The sequence below is a fragment of the Aulonocara stuartgranti genome (assembly GCF_965226115.1).
Source record: "Aulonocara stuartgranti genome assembly, chromosome: 3".
In the NCBI taxonomy this organism is placed as follows: domain Eukaryota; kingdom Metazoa; phylum Chordata; class Actinopteri; order Cichliformes; family Cichlidae; genus Aulonocara; species Aulonocara stuartgranti.
In genome coordinates, this window is record NC_138941.1 from 15,929,486 (window position 1) to 15,942,351 (window position 12,866).

The 12,866-nt window shown below is 42.5% G+C and overlaps 1 protein-coding gene across 1 annotated transcript in view; it reads left to right on the top strand.

The window, feature by feature from the left end:
- Nucleotides 1-12,866, top strand: part of LOC309702571 (uncharacterized protein) — a 546,755-nt gene that overhangs the window by 248,955 nt on the left and 284,934 nt on the right. The window contains exons 18-20 of the mRNA XM_082527164.1: nt 6,814-6,990; nt 9,145-9,321; nt 11,944-12,117. Of these exons, the coding sequence (XP_082383290.1) occupies nt 6,814-6,990; nt 9,145-9,321; nt 11,944-12,117 (528 nt within the window). The remainder of the gene's footprint in view (nt 1-6,813; nt 6,991-9,144; nt 9,322-11,943; nt 12,118-12,866) is intronic.

Consider the following 12,866-nt stretch of genomic DNA (forward strand, 5'->3'; position numbering starts at 1 on the left):
TATGCTGCACTTTGTGGACCAGAGGATTGTCAGTGTGTCCAACATAAATCAGAGTTTGGGCTCCATGATTTCAGTCAGATTGGGGTGACTGTAGCTCAGGAGGTGAGCAGGTCAGCTACTAGTCAGAAGGTTTGTGAATCAAACCCTGGCTGGCAAATGTACTGGGTAACGTACTAAACCCAAGCTGCCCTCTGATGCATCCATCAGAGTGTGAAAGAAAGTATTTAAGCATAGAACAATGTGCTTGGTTGAATGAGGCATGTTGTATAAAATGCTTTGTGTGCACAGAGTATCAAAGAGAGCTATATAAGAACCAGTCCATTTACCACTGGGTAATTCATATAGTCTTCTTTTCCAGCGGCTGGAGGACAACATCACCATGTTTGTGAAGAACGAGCTGAAGAAGATCCAGAAGCTTCTGAGTCCAGATCACCCAGAAACTTTAAAGAGCCAGATGGAGGATGAGGAGATGTTTGAAGGTGAGGATGAAGATGAAAGAAAAAGCTGCAGAGAAGCATTTCTGAAGATCACACTCCACTTCTTGAGGAGACTTAAGCAGCATGAGATGGCTGACCATCTGCAGAGCAGTAAGAGAATTTCTCTAAAGACTGAATATTGATCTTTCCTAATGGCTCAAGAAATGGACCAATAGACATTCATCCTTTCAGGGTACTGAAAGGCTATGATATTTATTATATAATATTTTTTTCTGAATTTCTTATTTTCAGAAATATTTGCTTCACTCCGTAAACGTGAACTTAAAGCCCAACTGAAGAAGAAGTTCCAGTGTGTGTTTGAGGGCATCGCTAAAGCAGGAAGCCCAACCCTCCTGAATCAGATCTACACAGAGCTCTACATCACAGAGGGAGGGACTGCAGAGGTCAATGAGGAACATGAGGTCAGACAGATTGAAACAGCATCCAGGAAACCAGACAGACCAGAAACAACAATCAGACAAGAAGACATCTTTAAAGCCTCACCTGGAAGAGACGAACCAATCAGAACAGTGCTGACAAAGGGAGTGGCTGGCATTGGGAAAACAGTCTTAACACAGAAATACAGCCTGGACTGGGCTGAAGACAAAGCCAACCAGGACATCCAGTTCATATTTCCATTCACTTTCAGAGAGCTGAATGTGCTGAAAGAGGAAAAGTTCAGCTTGGTGGAACTTGTTCATCACTTCTTTAATCAAACTAACGAATCAGGAATCTGCAGGCTTGAAGACTTCCAGGTTGTGTTCATACTTGATGGTCTGGATGAGTGTCGACTTAATTTGGACTTCAACAAAACTAAAATCCTGACTGAAACAAGAAAGTCCACCTCATTGGATGAGCTGCTGACAAACCTCATCAGGGGGAACCTGCTCCCTTCTGCTCGCCTTTGGATAACAACACGACCTGCAGCAGCCAATCAGATCCCTCCTCAGTGTGTCGACGTGGTGACAGAGGTCAGAGGGTTCACTGACCCACAGAAGGAGGAGTACTTCAGGAAGAGATTCAGAGATGAGGAGCAGGCCAACAGGATCATCTCCCACATCAAGAAAGCTCGAAGCCTCCACATCATGTGTCACATCCCAGTGCTACAGTTCTGGAGGATGTGCTGGAAACCAGAGAGGGAGGAGAGCTGCCCAACACCCTGACTGAGATGTACATCCACTTCCTGGTGGTTCAGGCCAAAGTCAAGAGGATCAAATATGATGGAGGATCTGAGACAGATCCACACTGGAGTCCAGAGAGCAGGAAGATGATTGAGTCACTGGGAAAACTGGCTTTTGATCAGCTGCAGAAAGGAAACCTGATCTTCTATGAACCAGACCTGACAGAGTGTGGCATCGATATCAGAGCAGCCTCAGTGTACTCAGGAGTGTTCACACAGATCTTTAAAGAGGAGAAACAACTGTACCAGAACAAGGTGTTCTGCTTTGTTCATCTCAGTGTTCAGGAGTTTCTGGCTGCTCTTCATGTCCACCTGACCTTCATCAACTCTGGACTCAATCTGCTGGAAGAACAACAAACAACTTGGAAGGTGTTTCAAACAAGAAAATCTTCAAAGAAATACTTCTACCAGTGTGCTGTGGACAAGGCCTTACAGAGCCCCAATGGACACCTGGACTTGTTCCTTCGTTTTCTCTTGGGTCTGAAGACTAATCAATTTCGTTTGCAAGGCCTGATGACACAGACAGGAAGTAGCTCACAGACCAATCAAGAAGCAGTTCAGTACATCAAGGAGAAGCTCAGTGAGAATCTGTCTGCAGAGAAAAGCATCAATCTGTTTCACTGTCTGAATGAACTGAATGATCGTTCTCTAGTGGAGGAGATCCAACAGTCCCTGAGATCAGGACGTCTCTCCACAGATAAACTGTCTCCTGCTCAGTGGTCAGCTCTGGTCTTCATCTTACTGTCATCAGAAAAAGATCTGGATGTGTTTGACCTGCAGAAATACTTTGCTTCAGAGGAGGCTCTTCTGAGGCTGCTGCCAGTGGTCAAAGCCTCTAAAAAAGCTCTGTAAGTTATGAAGTTTTTATTATTTAATTTGGTTGGTATGTTATGGAAAAACACACTGCCATCAACTTCTGTTTTGTTTTTGTCAAAATCACTGTAATATAATCACTGTACCTTTATATACATGTGACTTGTATTAATGCTGCTGCCCTCTTGTGGCTAAAGTGTAATTATGTTATTGTTATTAGGGAGGATTTGAGAGTAACATGCCAAGTGAGTCAGCACCTTCGCTTTAGCTTAAAAAATCCAAATTCTTACATCATCAGTTATAGTTGCATGTATTCATTATCATAATTTAACGTTTAATATTGATGTCTTAAATTTATTTTGATTAAACTAGCAATAATTTTATGGTTGTATTAAATAAATACATCATTAATGAATTATTTATTTTAGTAATTAATTAAAAAAATATATTGATAATGAATTATCAGTTAATTTCATTTAAAATAATTCATCAATTATTTATGTACAATTCAAATGAGTTAATTACATATTTAATCAATTATTGGTTTTTTTTCTATTTTAATTATTTTACTGACACATTTAATGAATTATTTAATGATGTATTTATTTAATTCACGTTGCTACTCCTGGCCCTGCATCGCTGTTCATAAATACATTTTATTTGTCAACTTCACCCATCAAAGTCAGGGGGCGGGGTTAATTCTGATCAAGTCAAAACCATTGCTTTGGTCTGGTGGGCGTTCTTTTAGTGGGCTTTTCTCAATACTAAGTAGGCCTACACACCAGGGTTTGGACATGTGTGGACCCAAACTATACTTAAACTTTACCCTTTTTTGTGTGTCACCAAATACACTTTTAATATTTTCTAGACAAGAATGTAGTGGCATAATCTTTAACCTCTTTTGGCTCCAAACAGAAGTGACAGACTTGAGCAGGGTTCATTTAAAGGCTGACAGAAGTGGAGTGGTGACGGGGAGATGTTTGACAGGACAGTGTTTCAGCCTCCACAGATTCATGTTGTGCTCCATCAGTCAGTGAAGATGAAGTCAGTGCTGATGAGGCTGTAGAGTGTGTGAGGGATGTGAATGAGGATGATGAAGATCTGATGATAGCAGATAAAAACAGGCTGCAGAGACTTTGAGCCATACAGGGCACACAGTGTGTGTACAGAACAGAGATGGGCAGTAACGCACTGTAATCTGATTACTTTTTTCAAGTAACGAGTAAAGTAAGGGATTACTATTGCAAAAACGGTAATTAGATTACCGTTACTTTCCCGTAGGAACGCTAACTTTACCCTCTGTCCTCTCTCTCTCTCTATCCTCCTCACTGATTCTTTCACTGATAATCACACAAACATCGTATTCAGCTACAAAATAACACAATAACATCATCTGATGATCATTATTATAAGAGCAGGATCCATATTTGATATCAGAGTAACACACTGCTTGGTGATGTGCAGTCATCATCAGTGACTGTGGGTCAAACAGAAGCTCTCTGATTGGTTGCTGACCTTGGTCTCTGTCCACTCTCACCTGTTTGTGTTTGCTCTCTCTTTGCTGTCTCCATCCTCTCTCTCCTTTCTCTCCCTCTCTGTCTTTGTACGTCACTCAGGTCCAATGGATACAGTGACATTTACAAACCAATCAAAGACAAACTGATCCATGTCAGGTTATAACAATATTCAAAGTGAATACAGGCTGCTGCTGGACACAGACAGGTAACATCATTTTGACTTGCTGTCACCTGGATCTGGACTCATAAACACTGAAGCCCTGAACAGGAATACAAATCATTTTCTGCCAACTAGCGACACACCAGCAGATAATGGCTCAGAAAGCTAAAATGAGCCAATCATTTCTGTGTTTAGTTCCCCTGAAATCAGATCTGATATCAGCAGCTCTGAGTTCATTCATCATTATTGTCCAGTGATGAGATTTCTGCTCCGTTTGGTAACAGTCAGCAGGTTTTTCCTGCGTGTGGACGTGAACAGTCGTACCTGACAGCAGGTAGCAAACAGAGATCATCTTTCCAGCTGGAACTCTTCACTGAGCTGAACTCATTCAAAATGTTCTGGAGTCAAAACAGGAAACAGTCCAAATGTGTGTCTTCACTCTGACTCTGGATCAGATCTCAGTGACAGACTGTGGACATTATGGAAGCCTAAATGTGACACCATCTTCCTCCTTCATCTGCAGATTAAAGCCAAACAAAGATTCTCATTAAAAGTCTGCAGGTCTGAGAGAGACTCAATCGTTGTGTCATGTCAAACACAGTAAGAGGAGCTGAAGCACAGATGTGAAGAGCAGATTCATCAGATTATGACCTCACTCTGTTTTGTCTTCATATACATTCAGTCTGTGTTTATAATGCAGATTTTCTGCTTTTATAATAACACATTTTATATTTTCTATCATCACAGACTGACTCAGTGTCGACTCTCAGAGTCTCACTGTGAAGTTGTGGCCTCAGCTCTGAAGTCCAACCCCTCCCATCTGACAGAGCTGGACATGAGTAACAACTACAACCTGCAGGATTCAGGAGTGAAGCTTCTGTGTGCTGGACTGGAGAGTCCAAACTGTCGACTGGAGACTCTGAGGTGAGTTCACTGACTGCAGCTGTTGTTGTTTTTCTATATTTCAGGTCTTTGATTAATGTTTGAAACTTTCTTCAGTTCCTAAATGTTCAGGATGTGTCAGAAAACAAATGTGAAGAAGTTTGAGTGCTTTCAGAAATGTTGTCTTTCCAAACGACTGAACAACAGTTTTTCCTTTTGGCTCCAAATAGAAGTGACAGACTTGAGCAGGGTTCATTTAAAGGCTGACAGAAGCGGAGTGGTGACGGGGAGATGTTTGACAGGACAGTGTTTCAGCCTCCACAGGTTCATGTTGTGCTCCATCAGTCAGTGAAGATGAAGTCAGTGCTGATGAGGCTGTAGAGTGTGTGAGGGATGTGAATGAGGATGATGAAGATCTGATGATCGCAGATATAAACAGGCTGCAGAGACTTTGAGCCATACAGGGCACACAGTGTGTGTACAGAACAGCTGAAATCATTATGGAGGCCTCACTGGAATATGGAAGCATCACAGTACAGCTTCAGTGAAGCATTAAAGTCTCTGATATGAGATGAGAAATGAAGCAGCCAGAGCTTTTTCATGGGTGGAAATCCACTGTGACTGTGAGCTGCTGCTACAGCCTCCAGATTAGCCAGCAGCTCATCCTGCTCAACATTGTCTCACCAACTTTAATGGAAGTGTAATGTTTTCAGCTGGAGTGATGGTCAGGGTGGCCTCCCTCTCCTCTTCTTCTCCTCTTCCTCTTTCATTTGTAAAGCCACTTCTGCTGCTTTCATTCATTTGGAAGTCCTGTAGCTGAGTTTGGGAGAGACTAACAGCCTCGGCAGCAGAGGGGAGAAAGGCTGTAACACCACCACTTTACTCTGTTCTACCTGTCACATCATTTTATCAGGAAACAAATATGCTCATGTTTTTACTATGTTTGTCTTGAAGATGTAAGAAGATCACATGGTGCTTTTTATTATTGTGTTGGTTTGTTTCCTGTCTCTTGGATGGAGCCAGCTGTGCGTGGCCCCTGGGCCTGTGGTCAGAGTGTGTGCTGGATAATCCGGCCCAGGATGAGGCCAAACTGACATGGGATGAAATGTCTGTCACATAATTGAGCTTAGTGTAGCTTCATTTCTGCACAATTTAAAAACAACCAAAACTTTGTTCTGTCTTTTCTATGTTGTACTGTAGACTTTCTTTGATACTGTGTCCAAAAGGAGCAGCTGTTACTTTGAAAGGGAGGCGTCTCTGTTTCCTCTTCAGGTTGGATGATGGAAGCAAATGAGTGTGTGATATTCTTTCAGTGTTGCACTTTGTAGACGCTCCCTGAGCACTGGTCTCACAGCCAGCTGCACATAGAGACCAGTGTTGTTAGTCCAGGTCAGAAGATGACTTGTTGGAATGAAAATGAGCTTGTAGTTTGTCTGCTTTAATAATGTGACTGGAAAAAGGTGTTGGACTTCAAATATGTCCATTTCTTTCACACTTCACCTTTAAAAGTGAAGCCTTGTGGTTCCTGGAAGGAAAAACACGACTTTTTCACGTCTTTGTCCTGTTTTTATGAGAAATGTACGACTTTAATGTGAAACATTCTGAGTTTTTTCTCTTGTTGTGTTTGTTTGAAGCTGCTTCCTGTTGGCTTCAGCTGTTTGGAGTTTCCATTTTCTAAACTTCTACATTCTGAACCTTCTTCAGCTCTGAACAGATGATGAAACACTGAATGATTTCAAGCTCACACTTTGTCTAATAAACTTACATCTTTCATTCTTTATACAGATTGAGGCTCTGTGGTTTGTCAAAGATCAGCTGTAATTATCTGGCAGCAGCACTGAAGTCCAACCCCTCCCATCTGAGACAGCTGGACCTGAGCAGGAACAACAAGCTGCAGGATTCAGGAGTGAAGCATCTGTGTGGTTTCCTGGAGAGTCCAGGATGTGGACTTGAAACTCTGAGGTCAGTCAGCATGTTTTAGTTGTGCTGAGATGAATATGATGTGAAAGTTGTGCTGACACTAAACTGCAGACATCAGGCTGATATTATACTGATCCACACTGAGGATCTTCATGGTAAAGTCTGTTTTCTTCTTCTCTGGTTTACTCCATTGACTGCAGCAGAACAATGTTCACATTTCAAACAGTGAGACTCAACGTATGGCCCGCGGCCCACACGCGGCCTGCCCACCTTTCCTGATTCAGAGAGAGGGGACCCTGATTAACTGTGTAGTGTTCTTCCTCACAGTTCTAAGTATCAGACACAACAATGAATAATCCACAGCTGACTGTCTTTAGCAGGTCAAAGGTCACGGCACACAGCAGACAGTGGGAAATATTATAATTCTGATCATTTATCAGCACATATCCATATGTATAAAAACAAAGCTGACACTGTGAGACTTGATCAGAGGTGTGATCATCACAGCAGAGGCCTTTGTGTCAAAGTCACTGAGGATCAAACAGAAACACATGAAGCAGATTTTCCTGTTCTGGCTTTTTATAGCAGATAACCTTCAAAATATTCTGCAGTCCATCAAAAACTGAAGCAAACCATGAATCAACATGTGAACATGAGCTGATGCTGCTGAAGTGAAGCAAAGTTACAGAGGTTTGATTACAGACACAGCTGAGAGTTTGTAATCTTTCATCATTTTAAAAGGTTTAAATTTCTTCAGTATTGAACAGCAGAAATGAGGCTTTGTTTTCGGAGGCCGACAGCAGTGAACACAACAGCAGACTGGTGCGTAATAAGCAGTGAATAATGCAGGAAACAGATTTTTGAAGGCAAACTGTTCTTGAAGTACACTGAGAGAGAGAGAGCTGTGCAGGAAGTAAACGTCAAAGACAGAGAGAATTCATGACGATGTTCATCAAACGTAAAGTGTAGTTTGGATCTTCTTCTGCTGCTGGTTCAGTCAGTTTTGGTTGGAGACAGATGAAACCTGCAGCTTCAGGATCTGTGAGCTGTCCACTTTCAGCCCCGACGGTGTGCCCGTGTACGTGCCGGCGAGTGAACGATCCACGCTCTGTGTTTCCATCTTTGTGTGTTTAGCTGCTCTCATTTACTGTTTTATCTGTTTGCTTGTTGTTGAAATACTTTTGGGACCTTTAACCTGAGATTCTGGCAAAATACATTTATATGAAAAATCGATTCAGGATTGAATGAATCAACATCACTTTATTCAAATTAAAACCATTTAAATAGGAAAATCCATTTTTTTACACCCGCCTCTAATGCTGGGTAATGTCAGCTGGTCCATGTGCAGCTGGCTGTGAGGCTCAGGGAGCGTCTACAAAGTGCAACACTGAAAGAACATCATCCATAAATATTGAGTAATAACTGGACTCTCATACAGCGAGACTCAAATGCCTTTAAACATCAGCTTATCCTGCTGATCCAAGTCCAACACTGAGTTTGTAAAAACATGTTTGTCAATCATTATGTTTGGTTTCCGAGGAAAATGATTCAATAACTTGCTGCTAATACACAACATTTCATCATATTTCCTCATAACCCTCTTTTGTCTGACCATTTGATCCCATTTGAATTTGCAACAAAGGATCCACAGAGTTTGGTGACAATAATGACAGTAGATGTTTGTGTGAAAGTGCTGGAAGCAAATGAGTGTGTGATGTTCTTTCAGTGTTGCACTTTGTAGACGCTCCCTGAGCACTGGTCTCACAGCCAGCTGCACATAGAGACCAGTGTTGTTAGTCCAGGTCAGAAGATGACTTGTTGGAATGAAAATGAGCTTGTAGTTTGTCTGCTTTAATAATGTGACTGGAAAAAGGTGTTGGACTTCAAATATGTCCATTTCTTTCACACTTCACCTTTAAAAGTGAAGCCTTGTGGTTCCTGGAAGGAAAAACACGACTTTTTCACGTCTTTGTCCTGTTTTTATGAGAAATGTTCGACTTTAATGTGAAACATTCAGTTTTTTCTCTTGTTGTGTTTGTTGGAAGCTGCTTCCTGTTGGCTTCAGCTGTTTGGAGTTTCCATTTTCTAAACTTCTACATTCTGAACCTTCTTCAGCTCTGAACAGATGATGAAACACTGAATGATTTCAAGCTCACACTTTGTCTAATAAACTTACATCTTTCATTCTTTATACAGATTGATGGGCTGTGGTTTGTCAGAGATCAGCTGTGATTATCTGGAAGCAGCACTGAAGTCCAACCCCTCCCATCTGAGACAGCTGGACCTGAGCTGCAACAACAAGCTGCAGGATTCAGGATTGAAGCATCTGTGTGGTTTCCTGGAGAGTCCAGGATGTGGACTTGAAACTCTGAGGTCAGTCAGCATGTTTTAGTTGTGCTGAGATGAATATGATGTGAAAGTTCTGTGGAATGAAGCTAACAGCAGGCTAATAAGATGCTGACCAATAGGTTTCTATTAAAGGTTGTAATTTGTATATGAAAAAGTGCTTTGGCTCAGCAGGGATCAGCTTACAGGTAGAATACAGCTGCTGGATGGGATTAGCATGTCATAGCTATCTACCAAACTGCTAACTGGGGGATTTCAGGCCATCTATGGATCATTTTTGCTAACTGTTTATTCAGCTTAGGCTCACAGGGCTGGAGCCTGTGCCCTAGCTGTCATAGGGAAGAGGCGTGGTCCACCTGCACAGGTGAGCAGTCCATCACAGGGCCAACAGAGAGAGACAGAGAAGCACTCTCTCACATCCACACCTACAGCCAATTTAGAAGCACCAATGCACCTAAGCAGCATTTCATTGGACTGTGGGAGAACATCCAACCTCCACAGAAAGGCCAACAAGCTTCAACCTACAACCTTCTTGCTTTAAGGGACAAGTGTGAACCACTTTTGCCCATTTCAGCCCAAATCCTGCATCTTTCTGTTTCTGACTCCAGGCCAGCTCCACTAACACTTTCTCATCAGACACTGCCACCTAGTGGAGGAAGTCTTAGTTCCATTTGAAGCTTCAGATTACAGTTAGTTCCTTTACAAAGAGGTGGAGGTGGTGGGGCCACAGCACCATCATCACTGAGTGCCATAGGACACTTAACCTTTGTTTCCATATGCTGGGAACTACCTGTTGTTCCAAGGAGGACTGGAAAATGTGTGAAAATCTCCCAGTCAGTTCCTCACAGCACACTTCAATCATTTCCCTCCCACAGCATCAGGACCAGGGCTTTTTCTCTCTTTGGTCCCACTAAGAGATTTCCACACAGACACCTCATCAGTGGGACTCTCAGAGCTACCAGCCCTTTGCTACAATCACAAAGCTCTTCATTGAAATCAATGATATCAAAGCTGGAATCAAATGAGTCCAAGTCTTCTGCTGATTCAGCATCACATTCATCTTTGCTCCTTGTCCTGCATCCCCACCATGGACTTCATTCCTTTCCAAGCCAGCCTTGAGTGTCCTTTATTCAGCTCATCCTCTGCTTTACTTTTACACCTGATTTTAGCTGCTTTATCTCTCTTTCAACAAGTTTCTGTGCCTCAATCTTTTTCTTCTCTCCCTCATAACAAGACAGCTTCTTCTGCCTGAGAACATGTTGGAGTGATTTACTAATCCAGGGCTGCTTATTGGGGAAAATACTTCCTGTTTCCAAAGTAATCCCCATTTTTCTCAGAAAGAAATGTACCGTAATTGTCGGGCTATAAGCCGCTACTTTTTCCACAAGCTTTGAACCCTGCGGCTTTTAGTCAGGTGCGGCTTTTCTATTGATTGTCCCTGATTTTTGTCATATCGTAAGACGATTTGTTTTGTTTGTTCCGCTGTTGTACGGCACTACGTTGCCTGGCGGAAGGGCATGTGATCAGACACACAGTATCGGTGTTCAAGAGTGGTATGTTGGTCACATGTCCATCCGCCAGGCAACATAGTGCCGTACAAGTAGCACGAAAAACAAACTTCAAAGTAGCGCTACGCGTTCAGCGGGAGTCGTGGATGGTGTGCGGCAATAAACTTGCGAAAAGCAAGTTATGCTCAACTCCACCGGTGGAATCTGACAGCGTGGAAAAAATGTGAAAACATCCATCCATCCACCTGAGCCTAAAAGGTAGTCTGAATCTATTTTTCTGGTGTGCTGTAGGTTATTGTTATGTATTACATTTGTTACTCTTTTATGAAGCACAGTACATGTTTCGTACTTGTAATTACCGCTACTTGTACATATACCTAAAAAGTTGTGCAAATATGTACCCATAACTTATTTTTCAAAATATTAATAAAAGGGGTGAGTCTCCAAACAGCCATCTCTTTCCTGACAATTCCCTTTGTGCATATTCTCTTACATATGATAAGTCAACATTGAAACACCTGCGGCTTTTAGTCAGGTGCGGCTAATGTATGTACAAAACAGGATTTTCCCCTGATTTTAGCTTGTGCGGCTAATATTCAGGTGCGCTTTGTAGTCCGGGAAATACGGTAAGTAGAAATCGATGATCTAAGTGAGAACATGAGCCTTTAAAAAGTCCCAGTGGGTGCAGTCAAAGCAGTCCCTCAGTCCCAGTATAGAGTCTTTGGTCCAGACTGGAACAACTGAACTGTGTGCCCAGTTTGAGCTCTCTTCAGTGCTGTGACCTGACAGACCCAGAGGGGCCATCACATCACATTTAGGAGCTCCCCTAATGGAGCCACAACACATGTCCAACACTTAGTCTGTCTTGTTGGACCAACTGGAAGAAATGATTCAAGGACTTAGTCACAGAACAGAGATTCAAATCTCCAAAATCCAACTGGCTGCATCAGGACATATAGTCTGAAACTCTGCACAGTTTCCTGTTTGAAGCTGCTTCCTGTTGGCTTCAGCTGTTTGGAGTTTCCATTTTCTAAACTTCTACATTCTGAACCTTCTTCAGCTCTGAACAGATGATGAAACACTGAATGATTTCAAGCTCACACTTTGTCTAATAAATTTACATCTTTCATTCTTTATACAGATTGAGTGACTGTGGTTTGTCAGAGATCAGCTGTGATTATCTGGCAGCAGCACTGAAGTCCAACCCCTCCCATCTGAGACAGCTGGACCTGTCGGGAAACAACCTGAAGGATCCAGATGTGAAGCATCTGTCTGATCTTCAGCAGAGTCCAGACTACAGACTGGAGACTCTGGTGTAAGTAGAGTGATGGAGTGAGTGGGTGGTGCTGTCAGCAGTATTGTACTAAACACAGTCAGTATGAAACAAAGATCCAGTGTTTCCTGTAAAGCTGCAGCTTCTCAGTGAAGCTGTGAGAGGAGAATGGTGACAGGCTTCAGGATTGGACACAAACACTTCCTGTTTCTGACCTTTATGGTCACCATGGTAACGGCTGACATGCTCTGATCAAACGCTGTCAACAGCCAATCAGCTCTCTGAACAAAGCAGCACGCAGACCAATGACTGCATTCATTTCCAAGTTTAAAGCAGTGAAGAACACAGTCTGTAGGTGAGGAAGAATTTAGTGAGAGCAGATGTTTGGATGGAATTCCTCCAGTTAACAGCTGGAACCGTCCATCTGGATTGTTGGGCTTGTTGTTGGGGTTCCTACAGAGCTCAGAGTGGACACACCAAGGTTCTTCTAATGAATGAAAGTCCAAACTCAAACTAGGAGGGAAAAACATTTTCAGCAACTTCAATAAAAATCCAAAGATTAGAAAAAGTGAAGCAACAATGAGTCCTAGTACAGTCCCAGCACTGAAGTCCCTGCTGCTCTTTATACTGGATGTGCTGCATCACTGACTGACAGCTGATGAAGAGTCTCTGGAAACACTCGTTTATCTCCTCTGCTCTTCCTTCTTCTCTCTGCAGGTGGAAGGACTGATGATGGTAAACAGGACGGTGTGTGTGCTGAGAGAGGAGGAGCTGTGTCCTGATGATCCAGA